This window comes from Sebastes fasciatus, chromosome 22 (genome assembly GCF_043250625.1).
Source record: "Sebastes fasciatus isolate fSebFas1 chromosome 22, fSebFas1.pri, whole genome shotgun sequence".
NCBI classification, from domain to species: domain Eukaryota; kingdom Metazoa; phylum Chordata; class Actinopteri; order Perciformes; family Sebastidae; genus Sebastes; species Sebastes fasciatus.
Genome location: NC_133816.1, coordinates 15,683,845 through 15,710,061, shown reverse-complemented (window position 1 = coordinate 15,710,061; position 26,217 = coordinate 15,683,845). Strand labels below are relative to the sequence as shown.

General features: G+C 42.3%; 1 protein-coding gene across 1 annotated transcript; it reads right to left on the bottom strand.

The window, feature by feature from the left end:
- Positions 1 to 705: 705 nt before the first annotated feature.
- Positions 706 to 14,378, bottom strand: arsj (arylsulfatase family, member J). The gene is made up of 2 exons (XM_074623805.1): positions 13,843 to 14,378; positions 706 to 2,895 (listed from the first exon to the last, which is right to left on the bottom strand). Exons 1-2 carry the CDS (start codon positions 14,151 to 14,153, stop codon positions 1,497 to 1,499), a joined length of 1,710 nt encoding a protein of 569 aa, XP_074479906.1. The 5' UTR covers positions 14,154 to 14,378; the 3' UTR covers positions 706 to 1,496.
- Between the last annotated feature and the right edge of the window lie 11,839 nt (positions 14,379 to 26,217).

Here is a 26,217-nt window from a genome sequence, read left to right as displayed (position 1 = left end):
TGAAAATTCTGGTTCCCATGGGTACAATCTGGCCTGTAGACACGAATCAATGTAAAGGAGTTGAGGAGAACCAGTCGGATTAACCCAAATTCACTTCACCTGCTTCGGATTTAAAGAGGTTAAGGATCGAAAGACCCATCTTCATATCAGCATAGACTGTTAACACAAATGCCGCTGTGAAAGTTGAGTCGGTGCCTGAATGGGCTGAGGTCATAACTTGGCTCTAAGTACAGTGCAGATGCAGGGGGATCCAAGTTAGCGTGAACGGGAGGGGATGTGCAGCGCAGCCACAGGAAAGCCCCTCTCTCTGGAGCTCCTGTTGTTTCATGTGTTCAAAATAATTTAAAGCTCTCCGATTGTACCAGAGCCACAGACTGGTACTTGGTTTGCTAATTAAAAAGACAAATACACAAGCTGGGGGAAGCTAATAAAAACAGAACAGAACATGTTCCGTTTCAGGCGACTATAAATCTTATAGCTATACGGTACATTTAGGAGTCATTCGGTGTCATTAAAATGGCTAATTGGCCTGCAAAGTACCCCAAAGCATCTACTTGCATGACTCATGAACAGCCATCAACATTTTGAGCTTGGGAGTTTGGGGACTGCTGAGCAACATAGGCATATGAGAAATATAGTTTTACAGATTGTAAGTTGTGTTCACTCCATGTTCCATTTTTTGAGGACTGAAAGAAAGCAATTAGGTCTTTATCAACCGGTCACATCCTACTTTACTGTAGTTTCCATGAATAAATGTACTTAGTGGCCAGTTTGAAATGTTAAAACTTTCCAGTTACAAGAGTATTATTGTCATCAGAATAAAGGATATATGGCTGTAACGAAATGCAAACCAGACAGAAGTTGAAAGATTGCTGGAAACAAAGAGGTTTGTGTCTGGGGGCTTTTATTTTGTTAGCTTGTCTTACATTCGGGTTGGCCTGGTGCCAGACCAGACATCATCTAAAAAAGAGGGAACAAAATCTATTATTCTAAAAGACAGACTGTGCTTATAAAACCAACGTACATCAACTCACACATTGACATAAATCCTACATCCACCATACTGTGTCGTTGCAATCAACAACATAATAGAACTATGTCTTACTTTATTTCTGTCACCAAAATTTATGGCAACTGTCTAGGAAAGATTTATTTTCTACTCTAAGTGAAACATGAATCCACAGAACAATCCAAAAGGTGACAACAGTTCAAGCATGCAACACAATCTAGATAACATTCTTTAAATGCCCCCTAACATTAACAATGAGGTCTTAAGTTGTGTCTGGGCACGACAACAGTGTTTGAATGAGAGGATCTTTTTTTCTTATTCTCTTGAGGCATTTCAAAAGGTTCATCCACATTGTTTTTTCATACAGTATCGAGTGGAGTCAAGTCAAAAACTAACTGGAGTCAGAACGTCTAAAGAGGACAATCCTGAAACAGGAAGTGTCCATCCCTGAGAAAAGGCAACTGAAGTCTTTCACAAATGGGTTATGCTACTCTTCTACCTTCCTTTTCAACTTTCTGTTCTTTGATTTCTTATTCCACCTTTTTTTCCCAAGATGGTTGGTGAACAAGTTATTGTAGCTCTCATCCTCCTCTTGCTCCTCCCTCGTGTCTTTGTACCAAGGTCCCCATACGCCCCCATTGTACTGAGGGTTAGAGCGCAGGTCTTTAGCCGGGTAGCGCACCGGCACAGCGGTCCTGTTGTACTGCGCAAGCCGTATCAGCATCTTCTTCACTATGTGAGGGTAGCGCTGGGACAAGTCCACTCTCTCGTAAGGGTCGGCTGTGATGTTGAACAGCCAGATGGACTTGCCCCGGTCCCAACGGACACGCTCATTGTGCCAGCGATTGGTTAGCCGCTGGTTGGAGAAGGTCTGCGGGGGCACCCAGTCACTGTAGCCAGGGACACCGGTAAGGAGCTTCCAGTGGCCCACCCGGAGCGCAGCACGGATGGCCGTGTTCCATAAGCCATACCCGGCCTTCCACGAACCATTCTTGGCTTTAACGTAGATTGGGTCAATGTTGTGAAGAATGTCCTGGCGAGGAGATCGGCGACCTTCACTGATCGCCTCCCAGACATCATACCCGTCCAGATTTAGATCTTCATCTAAAGTCCCTTCACCCAGGGTCACCAGTGTAGGGAACCAGTCAGTGATGTGGACCAAAGATCGACATTTTGTCCCTTTGTTTAGCAACAGGGGACTGTGAACAAAGCCCACCGCCCGGATCCCCCCTTCCCAGTAGGTGGCTTTACTCCCCCTCAAGGGCCAGTTGCTTCCACCTGCTAACGGCTGGCCTCCGTTATCTGAGGAGTACACTATAACTGTGTTGTCATAATAACCGTAGCGTTTCAGCGCTACCGTGAGGTTGTGGATGGCTTCATCAAGGCAGGACACCATGGCGGCATATTTGCGACGATGCAAGTTCGGAATGCCCTTGTAGCGCTCGAGGTAGCGGGCGGGAACCTGCAGCGGGGAATGAACCGCCTGATAGGCTAAGTAGAGAAACAAGGGTTGTCTGCGAGGGTCGTGGTTGGCCAAGATGCTGATGGCCTTTCGAGTGAACATCACGGTCGAGTACATGCCGCGGTCCTGTTCCCAAGCCGCCTCTTCACCTTCATACAGATCATAGCCACACATACCGGGCCCTTCACATTTGTAGTGGCTGTAGTAGTCCCCGCTTCCCAGCAAGGAGCCGAAGAAAGTGTCGAAGCCACGCTGGGTGGGCATGCAGCCGCGCTTGTAGAAGCCCAGGTGCCACTTGCCCACCATGTGGGTGGAGTAGCCCGCTTGCTTGAGCTTCTGGGGCAGGGTGACATTTTCCAGGGGCAGGCAGTTGGGCTGGGTAGCTCGGATGATGGAGTGTTGAAGGCCAGTGTGGATCTGATACCTACAAAATAAAAACACACATCAGCCCATCAGAGACATTAACAGCTTCAATGAAATATGCAACTTTGATGAAAGCTGGTCATCAGTCCTCTCACAGACCATTTGAAGGCAATATGTTGTCTAGTCACAGAGAGAATCTTTGTTTTTGAAATTACACACTGATATGTTATTCAATCCATCAATGGAGCCAGTCCAAACAGAAGAGTGCTTATATGCTGGCAAGCCAAGAGCAAGGTAATGTCCAACCGACGTCTAACAGTGCAGTGAAAGGAGGTGGATGGGTATTGGTAGTTAGGGGGCAGAGCAAAAAAACACGACACCTGTCACTCAAGACCAGACAGGAAACAGAGTTGTGACCTGGAGTTAATGATGCTGTGGCAGCCATCCAGCTAACACAGCAGTATTGAGGAGTGAAGGACACACACTATATATTGAGAAATGTTGATATCAAGTCTTTTCTAACTCCTTCACTGCAACTCTCAAGTGTGTTTGTGCACAATTGCCAAAATATGGGGTCATTTATTCAACTTTTTATTACCACTTAGCACAAAATGACTACATTACAGTAAATCTGCAAGCGTATAATCAGTGTACAAAGATTTGTTTAAAGGAAATCTAACCCAGAACAAACACTTTCCACCCATTGGAGTTTCAAGACTCTCCCATTCCCACACCACCAAATCATCAATTACCCAATGATTGTGAACGTCACCGATGACCAGCTTCGGAAAAGAAGTTTCCAAAGTGACGTGAGAGCTCCCTTGATAAGCTGGGCGAAAGCAAATGAAAACTCTTCTTACGGTGTTCTATACTGTAAAATACTACCTCTGAAGTAGATATGTCTGCTAGATTTCAACTGGGAGGAGGACCACAGGAAAAGCTTAAAGACACTACAGAAATATATATATCTGCACCACCCAAACCCGAACCACAAACCGCCAACTTCATGCATTATAGTGACACAATTGTCAGCGCTGAGGTTTGAGACAAAGACAGAGACGTGAAGACTTCTAATTAGCCCTGAAATCCTTTTTTTTTTTTTTTCAAAGGACATCCAGTCCTAGCACTGAGTTGACTACATGCTGCAAGTGAAATCACTTAAAACTACAAGCTGTGGGATTAGTGGTCTGACTTTAGAAAGAAGCCAAGTCAACTTCATCATCATCAGAGACTGTGACTGACTCTGATTGAGACTGTGTTCATGGCCCACAGTGAGGCAACCCAGCTGGCTTTGGAAGCAGCTCTCTATTAAGACGAGGACGGTGAACTCTGACTTCATTTCTGTCTTGTCTCCCCACGTCTGCTTTGAGTAAAACACCCAGGATGCTGATGTAGCTAGATGGCTCTCTTTACCTTCTTCACTCCGTTGACCCTCCCTTGCTCTCCCCCTGAGGTTTTGCGGTGTACAGTCAAGCTGTCACCAGGGAAAGGGCGTGAAAAGAAGTGTCTAGTTTAGGTTTCCAGAGAGGAGGATTTAGAAGGTGGTCAGGCCGAGCAAACCGCCGCTGCCCCTTGAGAATGCAAAAGTTTCAATGGTTACACCGCCGTGTGGTATGTGCACCGTTCCAAACATAGCTATAAACATATGATTTACAACTCAGATCCTACTCAACCAAAACAATACAGTGAACACTACCCTACATGTAGCACAGCAGGCTAGGCCTGCAAGCTTATAGATGCTTCTGTTTACTCAACCTCAGGTGGGGAGATCTGTGATCTGTCATCATAAATCATCAGCAATAAAAATGTTGTTATTCATACATTTCTCACTGCAGAAAAGATTCGCAGCAACAGCCTGGTTTTGGTGTCACCATCTAAACATTGAAATCTAAATTTTTGACCAATGAATGTCTGGAACACTGCCTTAATTGGTTTCTCTCCAGACCAATTAACCTTAAAAGGATAACTTTGGTATTTTTCAACCTGGATCCTATTCTCTCATGGGTTTTTTTGTGACTAATGGGGACAAAACTTTTTGAAACTGGTCCAGTATTGAGGGAGAATGTAACTTTTGCGAGTTTCCAACAGACCATGTGTTTAGCGGCGATGAATATGGGGTTGTTGGTGGCGTTATAGCTGTGAACGTAGGTGCAGCAGACAGTGTGTGTGCACAGTTTATTTGTCGGTGAATAAATGCTATAAGGCTACAACTCCTCAAGACCGGAGCTAACTTCCTGTATCTGCAACGCCGGCTCAGACTCTCTTAAAGTGGGCTCTTAAGGTGGACCAGCTTTTCTCCTTAAAGTGACGAGCCGCTCCTCTGAGTTTAGCTCAGCTTTTTAATTCATTATTAATATTTCTTTTAACCAATTAATTATTAACATCCCTACACTAGATTCCACCAAATCCTACACACTGCTCCTTTAACGACACAGGTAACGATGGTAGGCCACCTCCGCATCTGGCACAGTAAGTTATTAAGCAGCCAACGTACCGACTGTACAGATGTTAGCTGTAGCTAGGCAGCAATGCACTGTGTTGAGTGATTATGTATGCAATCGTGTCAAAGCTTGGCCCTTAACACCTCCACTAACCAATTTATTTTGCGAAACCCTGACCACTGACATCACCACTGTGTTTCAATTCCAGCTGCAGTTGGCTGAGACATTCTGGACGAACCTGGTGGCAGAGCTGTTTGTTCTCTTGGGAGAATGACACTGGTCTGTTCTGTACTGTGTTTTACCAACCCAAAATGCCATCTGGGTTTGATGCCTCCAAATCTTTTGGAAATCAAGTTAGGAAACAGTAATGTTTACAACTTGGAAACAATAATTCCCACAGATTTCAAAGCGGGTTCCCAGGATCTTTAAAGCATTAACTCTTCAGGATAATAATCCGACCCAATTTCGAATCCGATACCTCTATTCATTGCCTTGTCTTTGAGGTCAGGTTGGTGAATTCAAAATGAGACCACAATGTCCCTGGTGGGAGCCAAGAGAGAGTCTTGGTTTCATATGGCGATGAGAAGAATTTCCTCGTCACTTGGTGGTCTAGGCAGTGGGAGATTTGAAACCCAACGACAGACATGCACGCTGGGGGATAGAGGAGGCATTGTTGCTCTGTCATTAGGCGACGGCATTTGAATGCAATGAACTAAGAAAGGGATGGGAATGAAGGGGAAGCAGTGAAGGCAACATGGGTTTGTGGGTAAGATGACATCATCAACAAGTCAACCAGGCCTGGCATGAGAATGTGTTTCTTTAAAAGAAAAATACTTGTTTACTCCACTATTGTGTTGAAAAAATCCACATACTATATAATTAACTTGATTAAGAGTGAGTACTTGTAAAACCTTGTTCTCCTACTTTTTCCAAACTTTCCACAAGCATAGTAGGCAAATTTAGTCTTGTACTATAGCCCGTAAATGTCTATAAAAGGATTTTTGGATGTAGCATGCTCATTATATTCAATCGCTTTTTGTTTTCATTCCGTTTATACAAGGATTATTTTCCCTACTTCTGCCCTTCACTTCATTTATTTTTCTTTGTCAAGCACTTTTGCATCAATGCCGAGAGAGCAATAGGACTGAGAAAAAAAAAGCCCTTGCAGAACTTGAAGTGAAAAAGAATGGAGAGCGCATACGTGTGCAAATGTATTAAGACGTGTACGCATTCGACCCCTTACGAGCCCCAACCCCTGCTTTTGCAGCTCCTGCAGGTTTGGTGGTGTTCACATACCGAAAGGTTACAGCCGTGTAATGAGAATGTCATGCTAAGTGCAGCCTGTGATTCCTCCACAAATCAGTCAAACCAGCCTGAGGTCTTGACCGAGAACGGTAGAAGGTGGAGCGCAAAGGTTTTCAAGGTACCTGTGTTGTTTCTCTTTGACGTACGAGGTCTTGACTTTGCAGGTTTGCAGGTTAGTATTTATGAGGCCTTAAAATAATGACTGCAGTACCTACTGCCCTCTGGGGATCTTCCCTGCTGCCCAGCAGTCCTTCCATGTGTCCAATGCGACTGATTTATGGGTTCTTTTTGAAACAAAGCAGGGCACGAATAGGCAGCATCTCTGCATCCTTTACCCAGCATGGCTTCAAGCCACGGAAACATTATTAGCAGACAGCGGCTCCATTCCCCATCTTATCGTGCTGTTGCATTCCTTGAGTAAAAAAGCTGAGTTATGTTCTCAAACGCTGCTACAATCACGCTATCTCACTGGTTTATTTACACAAGCGCTGAGCCACAAGGCCAACAAATCACACACGCCATTAACCACGAAATCACTGAACGCAAGCGATCGCTCAAGTCCCACAAGACAAGTGCATTGGCCACCACTCCAGCCACTGAGGTTGTGGAGGTTCCCGAGCTGACCTGCTGCCCAGGCTTGGGGCCTTCTCTTGTATTCCTGCTCCACGTCCTCCTCACATATGGTTCAAATAAGCGGCCTCAACTCTGCGCTCTCTGCATTTAATCACAGTCAGCCCCAGAGTAGTTTGTCTTGCTCTGCTCTTCCTTTCAGCGTACTCTTCATTTGCTTTCTTTCTATCTCTGAATATCTTCCTTTCCGTTTTGCTCCTGCCTTGGCCTTTATTTTACAGACTCTTATAGGTAATGAGGGTTCTTTCTTTTCAGGACTTCCTTTTCAACAAATCCAAAGTTCTTCAGAAATCTCCACCCCAAACTGCTCGTGTGATCTTTGCACAACTCGACTCAGAGTTCTAGGACAGACTGGTGCGGGGTTGAGGAAGGGAAGCGAAAGAGTGACAGATCACTGAAACAACAAGAAAAGGGTGAGCGAGAGGCTAAGACGAGTTTGAGATAAGTGTGGACAGATGGGAAGTGTGTGAATAAGTAGGAGATTGAGTTGTAGCAGGGTGAGCAGAGTGAAAAAGAGCTGCTTTGAGCAAATAAATGATCCCACTCTCCTTGTGGTTTAGACCAGATTCGCGTCCAGAGGGCTATAATATAAGAGTACAGTGTTCAAGGATGACAGAAGAGCTTTCTGAAATCCCTTGCTTGAGGTCTGCTCTTTATTTCCCCGAGACCTCGGAGCGCATTCTTCATCTTTGTTTGTTGATGGACGGTAGCTCATTTAGTGATGGAGGAGACTGGTAATGAAATTTAATTTTGTTTTAAATATATTTTTTCCTGACAGCAGCTTAAACACCTGTGGCCAATGGAGAAGGTGGGCGGGGGTGACTATGCAGACAAGATTAAGAAAATCTGTACGGTACAGTTTGCCTTGTCTGGAATGGAAATGGAAATGTTAAACCAGCTATAATTTGCTGGTATTTACTGCAATCTTACCTGCAGGTGTGTAACTGACCAAGAGTCGAGAAAAGAAGTGCAAAGGGTTAGATATTCAGCGACTCATACAAGAGCTGAAAAGGTGTGTTTATCATGTATGGAACGCACCAGAAAGTCCACATGCTGGATTTGTCTGGACAGGTACGTTGAAATGGCTCTCAAGCTTTGGAACATTCGTCTTTGGCACTCCAGCTTAATTACAAAGGACCCAAAATAAGTAGAAAGGTTTTTAGAAATACTGGTTCGCCATCTCATGTTCACATTCCTCATAATTTTTCAATTTTAGGGGCTGCCCCGAAGGAGCAACCTCTGCCCTCGCCTTTGGCAATCCGCCTCTCTAGATCAGTTAAGATCAGCGGGAGCATGATGTGGTTGAAGAGCACAACGATTCAGGACTTGAAGGACTGACTTTAAGCCTCTAATCTCATCAGTGCAGCTTAAAGAAAAAACAGACAGGTTGAATTTTTCCTGATGCTGTGAGTTTCCCAGGGGGCTGACAACGTGGAATTCTTTTCTCAAGCTCCTGTTACTGGGAGGTTAAAGTGCTTTGCTACGGTTCCAACAGCAGCTGTACACAACTGCTTCTATTAAATCTGCCAAGTCCCAAAGGAGCTCTAGCCCTTTTTAACATGGACCCCTATTTTCTCATATGGTATATACTTCTGGGTTATACTGTTACTGTGGTTTTCCAAAGCATTTAAATAACTATATTCCAAGGGGAAACAGGTCCTAACTAGACATTGAAATAAACAATGGTTATACATGTCCTAAACCAGTAGTTCCCAACCAGGTGTAATAAAAAGAAGACAGAAAATGAGAAAATAAACATATTCTGTATAGCAAAAATGTTGCTTCTTCTCTCTTCATGCTTCTAAAAACTATTAAAATCAAAAATCTGTGAAGGGAACATCACTCTTTGGTTGAGCTGTTCACAACTCACAGACATATGCAACCTGTGACAAGGCCAAAGGGTGATGAACGGCCTTGCTTTTAAGTGTCATAAGGCAGAAGGGTTGGGAACTACTGTACTAGACATATACTAAGTTTCACGTTTCAACCAAATTTAGATTCAGAACCTTGAGACTTCTTTTCACCAAACCCTTACAGAGACTATTAGTCATGGTTCCATAACTGCATATCCATACTAATCACTGCAAAACCACTCAATTAAGGCTTACAAGACCTAGTATAACTATCTCTCGTGACAGACTGGTGACCTGCCTCTCTGCATTATGGGATTGCTTCCACTCTGAATGGGAAAACAGGTGTAAAAGGTGTATTTATGCATTAGTTTAACATAACACACCGGTGTAAGAGATTGCTGTAATGCTATTGTATATTGAGGATTCGTGGTTAAAGATTCTTTCATTTGGTCTCCTTTGTGCTACAACTTTTGCTCTACAATCCCTTTCAAATATAGCGATCCAGAAGACTGCCATTTATAGTTAAGAGGACTGGCAGACATGGCCTCCGTCTCTGAAAAAAAGGATGTAGTGACCTGGCCAATTATCGGCTCCGATATCCAGCATTTATATAATTTTCCAAATCGTACATTTTTTTTATCCAATTGCTGACAAGTTATTGAATTTTAAATTCACTACTCTGGCTCTGATGCAGCCTCATGAAGCCAAAATGGCTCGACTGCCGAGCGATAAAGTCCTTGGATCATCCTGCGATATTCCGCATCCATTGGGCCCATAGAGCAGGTGCAGTAGCGTTTTCCTTTAACTCCGCCTTCATTCACATGAACGGAGGAAGGGAAATAACTCTGGATTCGACTGTTATTATGCATTTTACAACTTTTAGGACCTAATGTTTTAAATAAGGGCTATTAGAGTGCTCATACTGGGAAGTTGGTATACCTCAAAAAAATTATCCGCTGAGTTACAGACGTCTCTTTCCCAATGTAAGTCTATGGGAAAAAGTCTTTTTGGGTCCAATGGGATCACGTGACGGACACAGAAGTTGTAATTCCATCGTTTGGCCGCTACGAAAATTTGCTCCAAAGCCCGGCGCTCTTCACTTGGAGCTGACAACAATGGGTGCGCTGCCTAAAATTTTACAGGTAAAAGTTGCACTCCAGAATTTCTGTTTGAGTAGTAGAATAAACAGCTGTTACAGGACGTACCGAAAGGATGTTGCCGACCGAACCGAACGTCCTGTACCGAACTCTTCGGGACGAATACACGTACTGTTCCACCCCTAGACTATAGGTTTCTATTTAACCTTTTGTAAACACTGTATAGCCACTATCCTGCGTTCACTGTGTCATACAGTACTAGGGCTGGGCAGTGTCAGATTGACTGTCCATTTGGGTGACAGTTGAGAAAAATGGTGACTGAATGGTCTATAGCAAAGATCTTCAGCAAGAATAGAAAAAGAGATAAAGTCCATAATAAAACATGAATGTATTCGGTGAGCATGCAGCTGGGGTTCAGAAACAGGCGGTTGCCGTGGTAACCTGTTGACACAGCCTGTGAAAACTTAATCAGGTTCTCATGAAGAGCTCATGTTTTTGGATCCAATCCTTTACTCAGTCTGATATTTGTCTTGACAAGTCTACACAAGTGTGCCAGAAAGACTTTCAGTAACTTTGTTCTCAGAGCTTTAGTTTTAGTGTCCAGCTGACACAGAAAGCACACGCACACGCACACACACACACACACACACACACACACACACACACACACACACACACACACACACACACACACAAGCCCGGAATCATAACTGTATCTGCAGCTATACTGTATGTACAGTCCACATGGATGTTAGCTGAGTCTTACAGGGAGCAGAGGAACGTGGAACTGGCTACACTTTTCTCATTATTTTCTCGGACACCTGCCAAAAAAACCCCCGATGCCCAGCAGGCCTCCTCCTTTTTTGGAACAGCTGGTGGAGGCGGTGGAGGAGAAGCCCAGCAGAGCTTCATGTACAAAGAGGAAAAACTGCTGATGCGAAACATACTGTAAGCAAACTACAAAGCCAGACCACAATTCACCCCATGATACTGTATACCTTAACCAGCCGCCTTCTAATATCTCTTTACAGCTTCATTCTGCCCCCACTGAGGCAATCACTAAGGCAACGCTGCTGCTCCTTCATTTGGAAACACTTAAAAATGTGTTTGACAAAAAAAAATCTGAAAGGGACTCTTTCTGAAGAAATCAGAAATTCCTTGTTAACAGTGACACCTGTGGCCGTTGAGTCAACGACAGTCAGCGTCCTGTTGCTCGCGCTTGTGATCGCACTACGTAGACACGAGCGAACATTGGTCAAAACAGAGTGGCTACACTTCTTATGAAATATAATACAAGGCTTCTATAATAAGAGATGCATCAGGATGTGTCTGATGCATCTCAGCAGCTGATTGATTAATCGACCACATGTTATGTATGTTAGTTTGTACTAATTCATCATGAGTAGCACATTGCAATGTTGGGAAAAAAAGAAACCTTCAGAGTTCAAAGTTGGGAGAAGTTAAGACCAGTTTCCCAGGGGAAACCCAATGTCATCATAACCAATGGAATTGATCGCCTGAGCTATAAATCCAGGTTCTAATAAAGCATAATTTTCTTTGAACTACGCCCAATAGTAATGATGTCTTATAACCTTTGACTGCAGACAGACAAAATACTGGATGAACTGAGATACAACTCTCAGGAAACATCCATCCATCCATTCTTAATCTGTAGCTGCTTATCCCAGCTAACATTGTGTGAGGCGTTATTTAATTATGGCATTATCATATAGGCCTATCTTATTTCTAATTTGTTTTACTACAAAAACAAAAATACTGAATGAAACGCATCCAGTTGTTGACCTCACCTTCCTGACACTGACGTGCATCTTAAATGTTTGTCTTGTTATAAAGGGGAAAGCTTTAAAGGTCCCATATTATGCTCATTGTCAGGTTCATACTTGTATTTTGTGTTTCTACTAGAACATGTTTACATGCTGTAATGTTTTAAAAAAAACTTTATTTTCCTCATACTGTCTGCCTGAATACGCCTGTACTTATCCTCTTTCTGAAACGCTCTATTTAAGCTCATTTCAATGGAATTATGTTGCTAGGCAACATTTTGGGTTCATGTTTTCCTGTCAGCTGATGTTATTCACATACACTGCAACCGGATATAAACTGGGACACATTTAGAATGTTTACGTTTAAAACCGTGTAATGGTCTAAATATTGTATATTTGTGACATCACAAATGGACAGAAATCCTAACGGCTTGTTTCAAATACACAATTTCTGAGTACGGGCTGTGCGTATTTCTCCGTATATTGAACGTTTCAATACTTTCACAGTATTTATATAGCGCTTAAACCTGCTTTATAATATAACAGATATCACAATTTCACTTTCCACAATATGGGACCTTTAAAAATGAGAATGAAGATTTTATGCTCAACCTCATCCATGTGGTCACCTCATGCACCATGCACATGTTTACTGATGCACCACCACAGAGATCTAATCAAACCATGCCAGAACTGTCTCTTTTGACAATTAATAATAAGACATCTGGAATGCATGATTTCATCCTGATTACCATATAAAGACTTCACTTCAACTGGCTCAGTCAGGTGGATGATAACCTGCAGACTCTGCTGCCAGCTGACTGACGGGCTTTCCAAGTTTTTTCTTCCCTTTCTGCTCTGACAGATGCATGCATGGCACCCTGCCTGGACTGATCACATATTTTATGCAGTAAACTCCATGAAGATAAGATAAGATAAGATATTCATTTACTAGTCCTGCAGTGGGGACATTTGCAGTGTCCAGCAGCAAAGGGGATAGTGCAAAAAAACAAGATGCATCAGCTAACACAGTAAAAAAGAGCTAAACAAAGTGTAACAAAATATGAACCATTTAAATAGAAGGAAGTATAAAAATAGGAGCAGTATGTACAGTATTGACAATAAACAGACTATTAACAAAATTGCACAAGTGGAAAATTATATTGCACAATGAGAATGAATGAATGAATGAATGAAATTCCACCTGAAAATATCAGGTTATTGTTAGTTTGAAGCAGAGTTTAAAGGGACTGTTTGTAAGTTTTTACAGGTATAAATCTACCGGGTCGCGCTCGCATATGCGCGCTCGCGTGTGGCCGGAGCCTCTGCTCCTCTGCCTTATCGTCTCCAACCGGTTGCCGATGTCTCCCTCCCTATCGGAGACGATAACGTTTCTCTTCCTGCTTCAGCCCCGGAGGCTGAAGCAGCGGGGCTGAAGCAGGAAAAGCCAACACTAGGATCAGCATTGATTCATGGAGAGACCTCCGTCTGGTCAGCTAACATTACTGCCACGCAGGTGAAATATAGAGTGATATTGTGGTTTTAGCTGACGTGTGTCGCCTCGCTGTTTTGAGCGATGCTCGTTCATGTCTACGTAGCGCGAGCACGACGCTGACTTTCGTTGACTTAATGGCCACAGGTGTCGCTGTTAACAAGTATTTCTGAAAGTTACAAACAGTCCCTTTAAGTCTGATTATCACATAAGAAGACTTCACTTCAACTGGCTCAGTCAGGTGGATGATCACCTGTAGACTCTGCTGCCAGCTGACTAAAAGGCTTTCCAAGCTTTTTCTTCCCTCTCTGCTCTGACAGATGCATGGCACACTGCCTCACATATTTTCTGCAGTAAACTCCATGAAGCAGAGTTTTAGTGATCTCTAGCAGTGCACACTACTAACCTGCCGGTCATGAGCTGGCTCCTGGACGGGCTGCAGAGAGGCTGCACATAGTAGTTCTCCAGTTTGACTCCCTGAGCAGCCAGCCGGTCCAGAGTCGGGGTTTTGATCTCGGATCCGTGATACCCGACATCCCGGAAACCTTGATCGTCCACCAGGATGAACACGATGTGCGGCTGAGAGCTGCTGATCGGTTTGTTATCAAAGAAGTCGTTGCCTCCTCGGTTCTCCCACGACATCTGAACGCTCCACGTCTGAGAGATGATGAGGCTGAGGAACAGAGATAAAGTCACCGGGACCCACAAGATGAACATGTTGGTTGTTCAAGTGTGTTCAGTCCTTTTCTCCAACCACACTCCAACCAGCTGCTGCTGCAGAGGGCTCACAGCTGATCTCCTCCATCCTGGTGTGTCACATTTGCAGAGCTCCTTCCTACAGGAGAAGGAGAGCACACTGAGCTGAGAGGAGTGAAGGAAAGTCTGGATGTGTTTAGAGGAGGAGGAGGCAGGTCCATGTGGACGTCCTCTCTCTCTCTCTCTCTCTCTGCAGCCACAGCAGCACTACACTATGGTGCGTTCAGGAGCAGCTCGAAAAGCTCTAGTTCCAGGGGTTTAGTTGGAGGTAAGGCTGCACACAGCTGGTTGCTGTTGTTCAGCAGATGTTTTTCCCTTTTATATTTACAGTAAAAGTCATATTGATTTATAAAATACAACTATTCTACATTAAAGGAGCTAAATGCAAAATATCTACTAGGGATGGAACGATTCACCTATCTCCCGATTCGGTACGATCACGATACTTGGGTGCCGATTCAATATGTATTGTGATTTTTAAGTATTGAGATTCAACAAGTATTGCGATTTGATATTGTTATATATTTTTGTTAACTTTTTTAACACTAGACCATGGGAAAAAGTTGAATCATATACTTGTAGGGACTTTTACTTTGGAAAATATCTAAATTAATACAGTAAGAATGTTTAATGTTTGATGTTTGATATACCCAAGTCAATATATATTGTGATTTTTAAGTATTGCGATTTTATATTGTGATTTATTGCGATTTTTGTTACGTTTTTTAACACTAGACCATGGGAAAAAGTTGAATCATACACTTGTAGGGACTTTTACTTTGGAAAATATCTAAATTAATTCAGTAAGAATGTTTGATTTTCAGTCAGAGATGTCCTGAAGTCAAATATATATATAGAATTATTTATTGCATTTTTTGCAGCAACCCAAAAATCAAAGAATAAAGACATTTCCCTCACAAATTAATGGTATTTTCTTTAAAATGTATAAGGGACATGTAATGTTTTATAGCTCCGTTCTCTTTATACATCCATGGTCAGCTCCATCGAGGCCGTTTGAATGCATTTAACACAATAGCCGTCTTTTACTTTATCGTTGTCGACTGAAATATGTATTCCCGAAATGGGAATACATGGAGGACATGGAGTCGTATGACAGCATATTGGGTGAAAAGTCACAGGGCAGTAGCCAGGATTTTATATATAGGTCATGAGTCCAAGCCCACCAAAACACTCCCCTCTAAGCTGCATTTACGAGTAAGAATTCAAATAAAAATGAGTCTAAAATATTGTAATCAGCCCTTAGAATATCTATTATTTAGTTTTTAATTTTTACCATGTTGTTAGTTTTTTAATATAAGTCATTTTTACAACTTGACTGGAGGGGAGCAAACAGATCAGGTGTGCACGACCACATCACTCAAATCTCATCTCCACAGAGTTGACCTGTTTTCATTGTAGCTCCTGGGTGAGTAGAGCAGTTTGTTTTTCTTTTCTGGATTTACACTCATGGAACAGGGCATTTGATTTATGTGTTGGCCCTGGAGAAAAGGCACATAAATTAGAAAAACAGAGCAGGAGAGATATATTTCACATCCTCCTTGTTGAAATAAAGGTATAGGCTACACAGGGGATGAGTGACGTGTAGAGGTAAGGTTGCAAGGACAACCATTATGCCAACATAATGTAGCCTTTGAGACATTACTCTCAGGCTTTTGAAGTAAAAGCTGTAGTGAACAAGAAATTGTTCCCAATGTAAGTCTATGGGAAAAAGTAATTTTGGGCCCAATGGCATCACGTGACAGATGTGAATGTGCTGCACAAGCAAGCATCAATTAATGGTTTTTAAAATCATTTATATCCCATCATCTGAAATACCTTGGTTGCAACTCTATTCCAACGGTCAGTAACCAAGCCAGCCTGGCTGCTGACGTACAAGCTCAAGAGCTGAACGCAGGTTGTGTCTAGAGGGTAACCCTCAAATTGTGAAAACTTGCAAAAATTTGAAAACGTTGCCTGACAACCTGTTCTAAACTTATCCAATCAAGGTCAATGCCAAACCTTAATTAAAGTTTCACAATTTGCATGTTACCTTCTAGACACGACATTCAACACACTGCAAATTAAGCAAACACATGCAAATGGTAAAACACAAGCAAATAAAGAAAACACGTCCTTTTTGTAAAATAATTAGTGAACTTTTTTTTTTTGATATGTGAACAAATATAATTAATGTAACATTATTTTAAAAAAGTTTCCTGAATCTGCTCTTTTGATTTACAGAATATGATTTTACAGGGCAAACAGAATTAAATGTTCGGACGAAGGCTGCGTTAAATAATATAATAACCATTTAAATAGTATCAATAATGGTCCAAAATGATGTAAAATTGCATAGCTTTAAGTCAAAATCCCTCAAATTTTCAAACCCAACCAAACCCAATATCTCCTAGTGTCTTTTATTCACTGTAGAAGTTCAGAATGGGTCTCTGTATAATATGTACTGTAGGAGCATCCTGACTGGTTCACTGCTCCTAAAACCTGAATGATACCCTACTACAGGCTACAAATTGTACAGAAAAGCACTTTAACTATTAACCCTATTGGTTAATATATCCTTATTTATGTCATTCAACGAGTTTGTTTGTTGTTGACTCAGGTGATGCAGTAGCAGCCTCTACCTGGTGCTGCTCTCTAACTGGCCGTATTAGTATGACCCTGGGCTGCTATAAAGAGGCCTGCTGTGAGCCACTGAATTGGCCAGGAGGTGTCCGGGGGGCCTACAGTGTACCTCTCACATGCAATAACTCTGAAGGGTTCTGGAAATGCATGCATGCAGAACACACATGCGCAAACACACCCAGTGGTATTCAGACATGAATACATTTTCTTGTCGAAAAACAAAGTTGACAGACTGGAGCGTCCAGAGCAAACAGCAAGCGGGAGTGTGTCTCCAGCATGTCTACACATGTTTACCAGAATGAGAATACATTTATGAATCATTACAGTGCATGTTGGAATGAAATGTATTCAGTTCTTCCTAGTTCTGTGGGAGAGTAATTGAGTCAAAAGCAATTCACAAAATGAGTTCTCAGCATCGTAGGAGAGGTAATTCCTTAGTCATGCTATTACAGAGGGGAGGATATTACTCAGAAACAATCCAAAACGTGACCTCAGGCTCTCTGACATCCTCTGAGCAGCAGCATGACCTCATCCTAAGTCACCACTCATCGCCTCTATTACGATGCAGTGGCACAGGATATGAAGAGCTGGGCTGAGCTGGTTTTATGTGAGTGTGTGCCATTAAGCATTAAAATCCCTGAGGCGCTCGGACCCAACAGATACCAGGCCCCCTTGTTTCTAAGATTTGCTCAGCGGGAACGTGCCCACACAGACTGCTGCCAAGTCCCCACCCTCCACCCATGCTCCAAGACACTCTTAAGAGGTAATGATCTGGCCTCTTGGTACATACTGTACCTGATAGCTTATTGCATAGTTATGGATAGTCTAGGAATGTCTTTAATGCTATGTTGCACTGGCTTAGGTTACTGCAGTGGTAGAACAAAGACTACAAAGACTTCTTCAGTTCTACAGGGTTTCTAGTCTCTAGTCTGCAGTGATGCACTAAAATAGTTTGCAATATTACTTTAATTCCACAAGCAGATGATTAACTGTGGGGCTGACATTGAGCGCTACCAATGTTACTTATACTTTAACTCTGTATGATACTCCGTACTACTAGGTAGCCGTGAAGGGACTCTGTAAACTTGGTCAAAACTGATTATTGTCTGTGAATTTGTGGCTAAATTGTTATACAAATAGTCAGCGGTCATGTCTATAATGTTAAATCTAGCGGTACATGTCCAAAAGTTCCGGCGAGGACACTAGTGGACGCGTTGCTCCACTCACCTGGCAGTTCTAGCGATGACGTACCCTATCGTAGAATGCACCTGATTGGTTTTCTGCTCGCCGTTCCGAACAGGAAACAACACGGCGGCCTGCTTGTAAACTTTCTGTTATTCCGTCTAAACAATCCACCAAAATCTACTTCTGGAAACATTTTAAGAGAGAAATAGGCGATGCCAATCTGGTTTCATTTTAGAACTAGATCGCCTAGTTTGACATGTTGGTCCAAGTTTCGTGAGCCGGACGCTTCATTCTGGACAGGCTCATTTGCGGAACAGACTGTTCCTGCCTTTTCATTTTGAAAGAGCAATGGCCAATGAGGAAACTCCAACACTCGGTCGACCAATCGTGTAACTTCATCACTCACTCAGTCAGTCAGTGACAGACTTTTACGTTGGTAGGGCTGACTCTCTGCGGTCCAGCCAAAAAATGCAAAACAGTTGCACTATCATTATAGATTATATGTCCTGAGAATTCAAATTTTAGTTTGACTTTGTTTGTTATTTGTGTTTCATCAACAGCAGCAGTCATCCTTCCTTTTATGAGCTACTGTAGAACGTTCTGTTCAGTGTGAACAGCAACAACATTTCCACTCATACAAAGAACTTCCTGCCAGTGTGAAAATGTTGTAACCCTTTTGGCGGCATTATACTCGAGTATGTCAACATTTCCATACACTCCTAAAGTTTAAACCAATACAGTTGAATGACCCTCGAGTGTAAGAAGAGTGTTGACGTGGAGATTACAGATTGCCCACATGATCTGTGGCACTCACCCCGGCCTCTATTATTGTGTCAGACATTCCAGAGGGAGTTGACCGTGGGGCAGGTGGAGCCTACATAGCTGCAGTCAGTCAGTCAGTGCAGATAACTTTGATCAGCGGATAGAAAGGGAATGTCAGCTATGTTGAGATTTATTAGTCTCAACAAAAAGATCCAAAGAGGTTGGTCAGAAAACACCCACTTTTATCCTTATCAGTCTCTCCAGGAATTTGCGATTTTTGAGACCACAAGAAACGCTGCTATATTTGAGATCTTAAACATTTCTTAGACTATTTTGTGTTCCTTGAACTTGTCTTCTAAGTCGGCGATTGCCCTGCTGTTTATCGCTTGGATCAAGCTCCTCCATTCCATGATTTTTAGATTAATCAAGACTCTGAATCTAATACTTAAAACTAACAGCTTGATATATGGAGTTTGCTGGTTGCTACTTCCTGCCATGCCATCTAGTACTCTACATGGCATGGCAGGAAGCACTACGGGATTCCGTATGCTTGAAACAAACTACTTCGCACAATGCAGGAGAGACTTTCTGACAGTCTCCTTACGTGCATTCATGGTGTTCTACTCAGTTGCACATGTGAAAAGTGATTGAAGTCATCGTGTTAAGAATGAAAAAAGAGAGCTTGTGCCAATGTGCAACTGCCAATGCCAGCGTAAGGAGGGCGTGATTGTTGGAAGCAGCAACCTGATGCTGTTGTTGGCAGAGGGTTTTGGATGCTGTTAGATGATCCAACAATAAATTTTACACAGCACAGTAGCCTATTTACACATCCAGCAGACTGAAGCAACATTTACATTCATTTTGGGGGGCGTCTCTGGCCACCAGACGAATGGATGTCCAATATTCACTCTCCTTTTAGCTCTGTTTTGGTCTGCACCAACTCCTTAGACAATATGCAGGTCTTTAGGACAAATCATCAGGTCAAAGGACGCTAAAAAGCTCTGCTGAGGGGAGTCAGTCAGTCAGGTTTTCACATTCCTTCCTTTCACATTAGACATAGTTATTGTTTTTTATTGTTAATACATCATTCTCATCATTCAGGAAAGACAGATTCAGCTCTAACACTGTTAGTCTACCTTCACTGTGTCTTTTCTCCAAAACACCATCTCATCCAGAAACACGTCCAGTCAAGCGGAACCATGTGGAAACAACTTCCTCCAATCTAATGAGTCAGCTGATCTCCCCTAACCGAAGGCTATGTGATCTTTTGACCTTTCAGCAAATCCGCTCCAAATAAAATGTCTGGTGGGTGTTAATTAAAGGTAATAGTGAGCAGCAGGCACTACCAATGAAGAGCGATTAGGAAAAACAACAGCAGAGCGCTTCACAACAAATTAGCAGCCGGCTCCTGGGTTTTATAGGCCTGACGGGGCAGAAACAAGCTGTTTTGCCAGCATTTCATGTCTAGCAGTCATTTCAGTTCAACAATAACTTGCACACTTTTAGACAAAGCATGGCATTGTGCAGAGAGTTACCTCTTCTGAGCAGGTCTTGAATATGATATTTTTATTAACTTGATAGAGTAACATCAGCAATTCAGAGGCTGATGCTTGGTGTGGATGGTTGTAACACAATCTTCAAATTATATACGCTTTATCATCTCCATCTCTGGCCCGCAATCCAAACCGACTGCTTTGTCTACATGTCAGACATGCCCCGGCACAGAGACCTCACCGGCTGACAGAATAGACCCTGTTTGTTCCTGTTGGGCTGAGTTCAAGCATGCTATTCTCTCCAGATAGAATCACTGTCTGTTTGGCTTCGGTTATGCTGCTGAGGTGAACAAGAACAAGCATTCTCACCTGTCACCACAGAGTTGATGCTTTTAACAAAAAGCAAGGGTTTTGGGACAGCTTCAATATGTACAGACACAGTTTAACGGCTTTCACGGAGCAAACTGGAAGTAGAAGGGACTGTGTGAAAATTATTAAGGGGTCAGAATAGAGGAAAGGTTGTGCATTTAATCAAATACTGAAGGGAGAGTAGTCGAAATGTTTTTGGAGAGCACGGTTTTATTGTTTTAATATAAATACTAGGGCTGCCAAAGTTAACGCAAATTTGTTTTAACGCCACTAATTTCTTTAAAAAATGTATGTAATCAATCTTTCAGAGGTTGTAGTGGGCACAGTTTTACCAGATACTAGTATCATATGAAACGAGATAACCTAAGGAATCCATTGGTACCGACCGTGTCATACTAGCTTCGCACGAAGGAAACTAAATTACGCTACAAATGTACGCAAAATTTTGGTTATTAATAACTCTGGAGAAAGTCTTTTTTTTTTTTTAATGACCTGAAGTGAAGGGCTCCTCCTCATGCCGATAACTTTCATACGGTCCCTAAGTCCAATCAGTGCCATCACAAGCAGGATGAAGATCTGTGGCCTCGACTACCTGCACCCACATCCCTCGAAAAACCTAACAATAAAGAGAAACTCCAAGCCACTAAAGCAGCCACAGAGATGAACATGAAGATGACACCCTGCCTGAGTGCAGATGAGAGGAAGATAAGGACAAAGTGTTGAGGAAAAAAAGCAGTATCCAGATAAACTAGTAAGCAAGTGTTGAAGCAAAGGTATGCGTGCTAAGTGGACACTCTCGCTTCATCCTCGACTTTCCAATACACAACACAGCTGGCGCGAGAGAGCCTGCAACAGAGGGCAACGAGGCCAAAGGCAAAGGCAGACAAAACAGATGGAGATGGAAGATGGAGCATCGCTGACGTTCATCTAAACATGGGAGGTTACAAGATCACAAGGTTAGCATGTGGGGTTCTGAGGATTGGAGGTACCACCATGTAACCTAGAAAGAGGACCTATACACAAAGACATAAGAGGAAAAACTGACGCACATCATTCCAAGAGGGGAGGCTGAATCTCATGGACGACGGAGATCCAGATCCAACATGTGGAACGAGGCACAGACACCAACACCAGAAGTCAACAGGGTTCCGATTCAGGGACCAGCCTAAATCTAACCTTTGACCCCAATATGTCTGCCCAGACATTCACAGAGAATAGTCCTCTTGTGTCAAAAAGAAAAACACAGGTGAGCTAACATTCACAGCAAACAACTTTTCATGGCTACATTATGTCATAACCGAAGCAGCTGCAACTCAACACCGGCCTGAACCGCTGACCTGTTGCGCAGCGCTGATCATTTTAATCTAAGATGACTGGATAATGAATAAGTTAGTGGCTCGGTCAGGTAAATCACTTCCACCGAGGCAAAGTAATATCTATTAGTGTTAGCTTCTGTTGTTCCACTGTGGTTTCTGTTGGCCACGTGCACAGCTGGTCCCCAGCGCAGCCCCAGTTAGCGTAGCCGCTGCTTAATGTGTTATCCAGTTGGCTCCGATGACTGTATCAACAAGACCTGTTTTTGCTCGGCGCACTTTCAGTTGGCGTAACCCCCCCCCCCCATCCTTTCACCAAAACAGGTCCCTCCAGCACACGGGAAAGCCATCGGAGAGAGTCCCCGAGCCGGGAGCTGAAGTGTACCTCGGTGGATAGTTGATGTCCGTACGGCATTATATAATTTTAACGTCCACCAGCAGAATAAAAGCATGACATGAATTGTCAGGCTAAAATGTTCACTGGAGGCTTGAGTGATGATTCTGGCATCAGGTCAGTGTTTTCCTTTGGTTTTAAAGCCACATTCTGGTGGCCTCTTCAGCAGACCTGAAAGCTTTATGTCTTTCTTTTGATCCTGACGAACAATAAACCTGAGAGAAAGTGAACGCTAAAGGACAAAACAGGAGCAGGGCGCTGGATTCGTTCTGGGGTTGGGACACCTGCTGCAGCTCCAGGTTTGGAAGTTGCACAGAGATTACTTAATACGCAACAACGCAACGCAACAACATAACGCAACGCGTCGACGTGACGCGCCAATGTGACGCGCCGACGTAACGCGACAATGTTACGCAACAACAACAACGTAACGCAACAACCTATGGCAACAACGTAATGCAACAATGTAACGCAACAACGTAAATACATAACAACGCCCTTAGCGGACTTTCTTATGTAACGTTACGTAACAAGCGTAACAATTTAACGTATCCTCATTCAATGGGTCGTATGATATCGTACAAAAGTTATTCCTGAATGCAGTTATTGTAAGTTTGTTTGAATAAAAGCGTCAGCTGAATGCATGTAATGTAATGTAATGTAATTTAATAAGCACTGTGTGGGTGTGGTGTGATCAGATTTGATTGACACTACTGGCAACACAAGCAAACAACCCCTCCGCTGTCATCATGTGTGGATTCATATGTTGGTTAACTGTGATTGGTGACATCACCTTTTCCCCACTGATCCCCTGCCCACCCTCAAACCAGTGAGAAAAACACAAACACACATTCTCACCGCATCTCTTATATAGATGTGAGAAACTAAGTTTTCGGGGCATTTAAAGCTTTTGCGGTTTAGTATAGAAGATTGTTATGTGTTACAATTCAGTAACACATTAGTTAGTGTGAAGCATACTGAGGCCTTTGGTCTCTCTCAAGTTGCATCCTGTTGAGCAGGTGACTTGTCAAATTTATCATATTTGAATAATCTAAACTTAACGTCATATCATTTATTGTCATGCTGATTGTATCCGTAGAAAACAAGATAATATTAGCTCCTTTTTTCATATTTATTTTTTAAATTTTCATCACAAACAAAAAAAGTAACATCTACAGACAGACTCACAAACATACCAACCCCACATACAGAAAACAAGTATACAATTTAAAAAATAAATAAATAATAATAATAATAATAATAATAATAATAATAATAATAATAATAATAATAATAATAAAAGAAACAATAATAAATAAATAAATAAAGCTAATAATATTAGCTTCTAAGAGCTTCGCCCACTGAGGTTTTACTCGACCAGTGAGATTATTTCTGCTCTGCTTCCGAGAAAAGTTTGTCTGACCGAAAACTCCAATCTTCCAGGGGGGCCCACGTATCCAACCTTGCAAAAATATAGGCCCGTTGGTGTTTGCTTGTGTAAACGGTGTAACCACATTATAAATTTGGATCATTCCTGTGGCCCAGCGAGAAGTCGCTAAGCTGTGCAGCTCTACTGTAATGCATGGCTGCAAATGGTACTTCGAGGCTGTCATCAGATGTCACTCTTGTTGACGGCATTGAGATGTATGAGCTGTGGGGGATACTTTTTTTTTTTTTTTACAGCTCCTCATTTTCCCTCCTTTCCTCTCTGTTTCTTTTGAAATTTCATTCCATGATTTCTTACTTGTCCTTTTTGTGGTTTTAGGATTTTAAATCTACTTTTGCACTGGATAACACAAGTCTCTCTGTCTCTCATCCCAGGTAGCTACAGATGTGTTGCACACTGCTGACCTCCACACACTTCCTGTCAGTGACCCACAGTGCCCTCTGCAGGTTAAAGGTCACGCCCTTGGACAGATGTTGATCACACACACAAATTCCTTCCGCACTTTCTTATACAATTCATCTCGTCCTCCGAGCTGTCAGTGAGCCTAAACATAAACCTTCTCTTGGTCTCACAGCGGGGGACGAAATCATGCTGCAGATGGAAAACGAGGGAGGAAGAAAACCACAGTTTACATCAAAACCCTATGAGATTATTTAGGACTGCATGAGAAGCTCGACCATACAGCTGTGCTCCAGTAGCTCAGATGCCTTTTAGTATATTTTGTCGACCGAAATGTTGAATAAACTTCTCAGACTCCGTTGTTGTTGGGACCAAACTGATTTGCTTGCACAATCTTGTTGTAACTAAAATATTTACCGGTGAAAATATATTTTGTCGACCACAGTGAGGACCACAAATTGCAGTATAAATACCGTAAGGGTGCTTTCTGTCACGCGTATGACATTTGCTCATAGATTAGTTTACACCGTTGCAAAACAATGGCCACCACATGGGCGAGCAAGAACCAGGAGGCATGACGTGAGTTGATAAACCATCTTGTGCTTGTGTAGTCGTCATTACACATGTTTATTTCATTATTCAGTTAACAATATCAAGGAGAAGGCACCCAAAAATATGACAATGTATTTGCACAACTGTTTGTGTTCATTCACAAATGATGATTTAGCCTATAAATTGTAAATTAGAGGCACAGATACAGATTTACAGACACTGTACAAATCACTCTGCATTTAATTATGCATAATGTTTTACGAGTTGTGTAATTTGACATTTGTTTGTTAATACTTAGGAGACTGTTTTAACACCAAACATGAAGTGACAGTTAAATGTTTTTAATTAGAACAAGTTGTAAGAACAAATGAGTAAAAGACTGAAAAACAACAACACATTTGAAACAGGGCTGTCGAAGTTAACCCGATAATAATGCATTTGTCATTGTTTTGTGTTGGTTGAATTGATTTCCAGTAATAAATATATACATACATTTGCATAAAGCAGTATATTTGCCCACTGCCATATTGATAAGAGTATTAAATACTTGACTATTCTCCCTTTAAGGTACATTTTTGATAAAAAATGTGTGATTAATTTGTCATTAATCACGATAAATCACGAACAATCATGCGTTTAATTGCGATTAAATATTTTAATTGATTGACATCCCTTATACAAACATTCCTCAGTAGTACAGATGTTCAGAGATGAACCCTCATTTCTGCCGACCCTCCCTTTAAGGTTGACGTTTTATGGTCCACTACAGACGCAGTGAAAAGTCAACTTACATTTGATTTTATTCGTGCAACACTGAGTGCAGGATTCTTTTTGTAGACCATGTTAATTAGCCACAGTCAGTGTACCAGTTCCCCGACTGCAGATGTTTACATCTCTCTATGGAGTTTGCCTGTGTGTATAAAACAGCTCACCACCAGAACCCCGTCCAATCCGCTCCTGTGTTGGCAGCCTACATCAAATAAAGCTAAGCGAAGTGCAGTGACTCAGAATAACTGCAACACGCGACACACAGCTTGATATTTATTGCCAAAGCTGAGCATTATTTAATCCAAGCAGATGCCTCTTTGCCTCAATTTGTGAGCAAAGAGCAAATTTGCATGTGTTTGCTTCTAGCCTCTCAACGCTGTACCTTTATGCATTTTCTAAATGCTGAAACATCAGAATTAGAGTTTTCCATGGTTATTTCTTTGCAATGCCTGCTACTATCATTAATACCTGGATACCTTTAATACAAATATCTACCTTTGTGCTGCAGTTTATGTTTTGCAACCATGCAAATCAGTAATTGCAACTGTACCACTCTGAAAACAGATTAGAGAGGTTAACGCTCATCACTCATACTTCACATTATCTGTTGCCATAAACTGTTGAACTGCCTCAGTGCCGATCAGCCTGGTGAATCTCTCCTCTGGACATTAGAGATCATGGTGTCCAGAGCAGCGGCTTGTTC

Excerpts from the sequence above, each read along its gene's own strand:
- arsj (XM_074623805.1), bottom strand. The coding sequence starts at position 14,153 with ATGTTCATCTTGTGGGTCCCGGTGACTTTATCTCTGTTCCTCAGCCTC. Across the intron at positions 2,896-13,842 it reads AGCCAGCTCATGACCGGCAG|GTATCAGATCCACACTGGCC; the intron begins GTTAGTAGTGTG and ends TTTATTTTGTAG.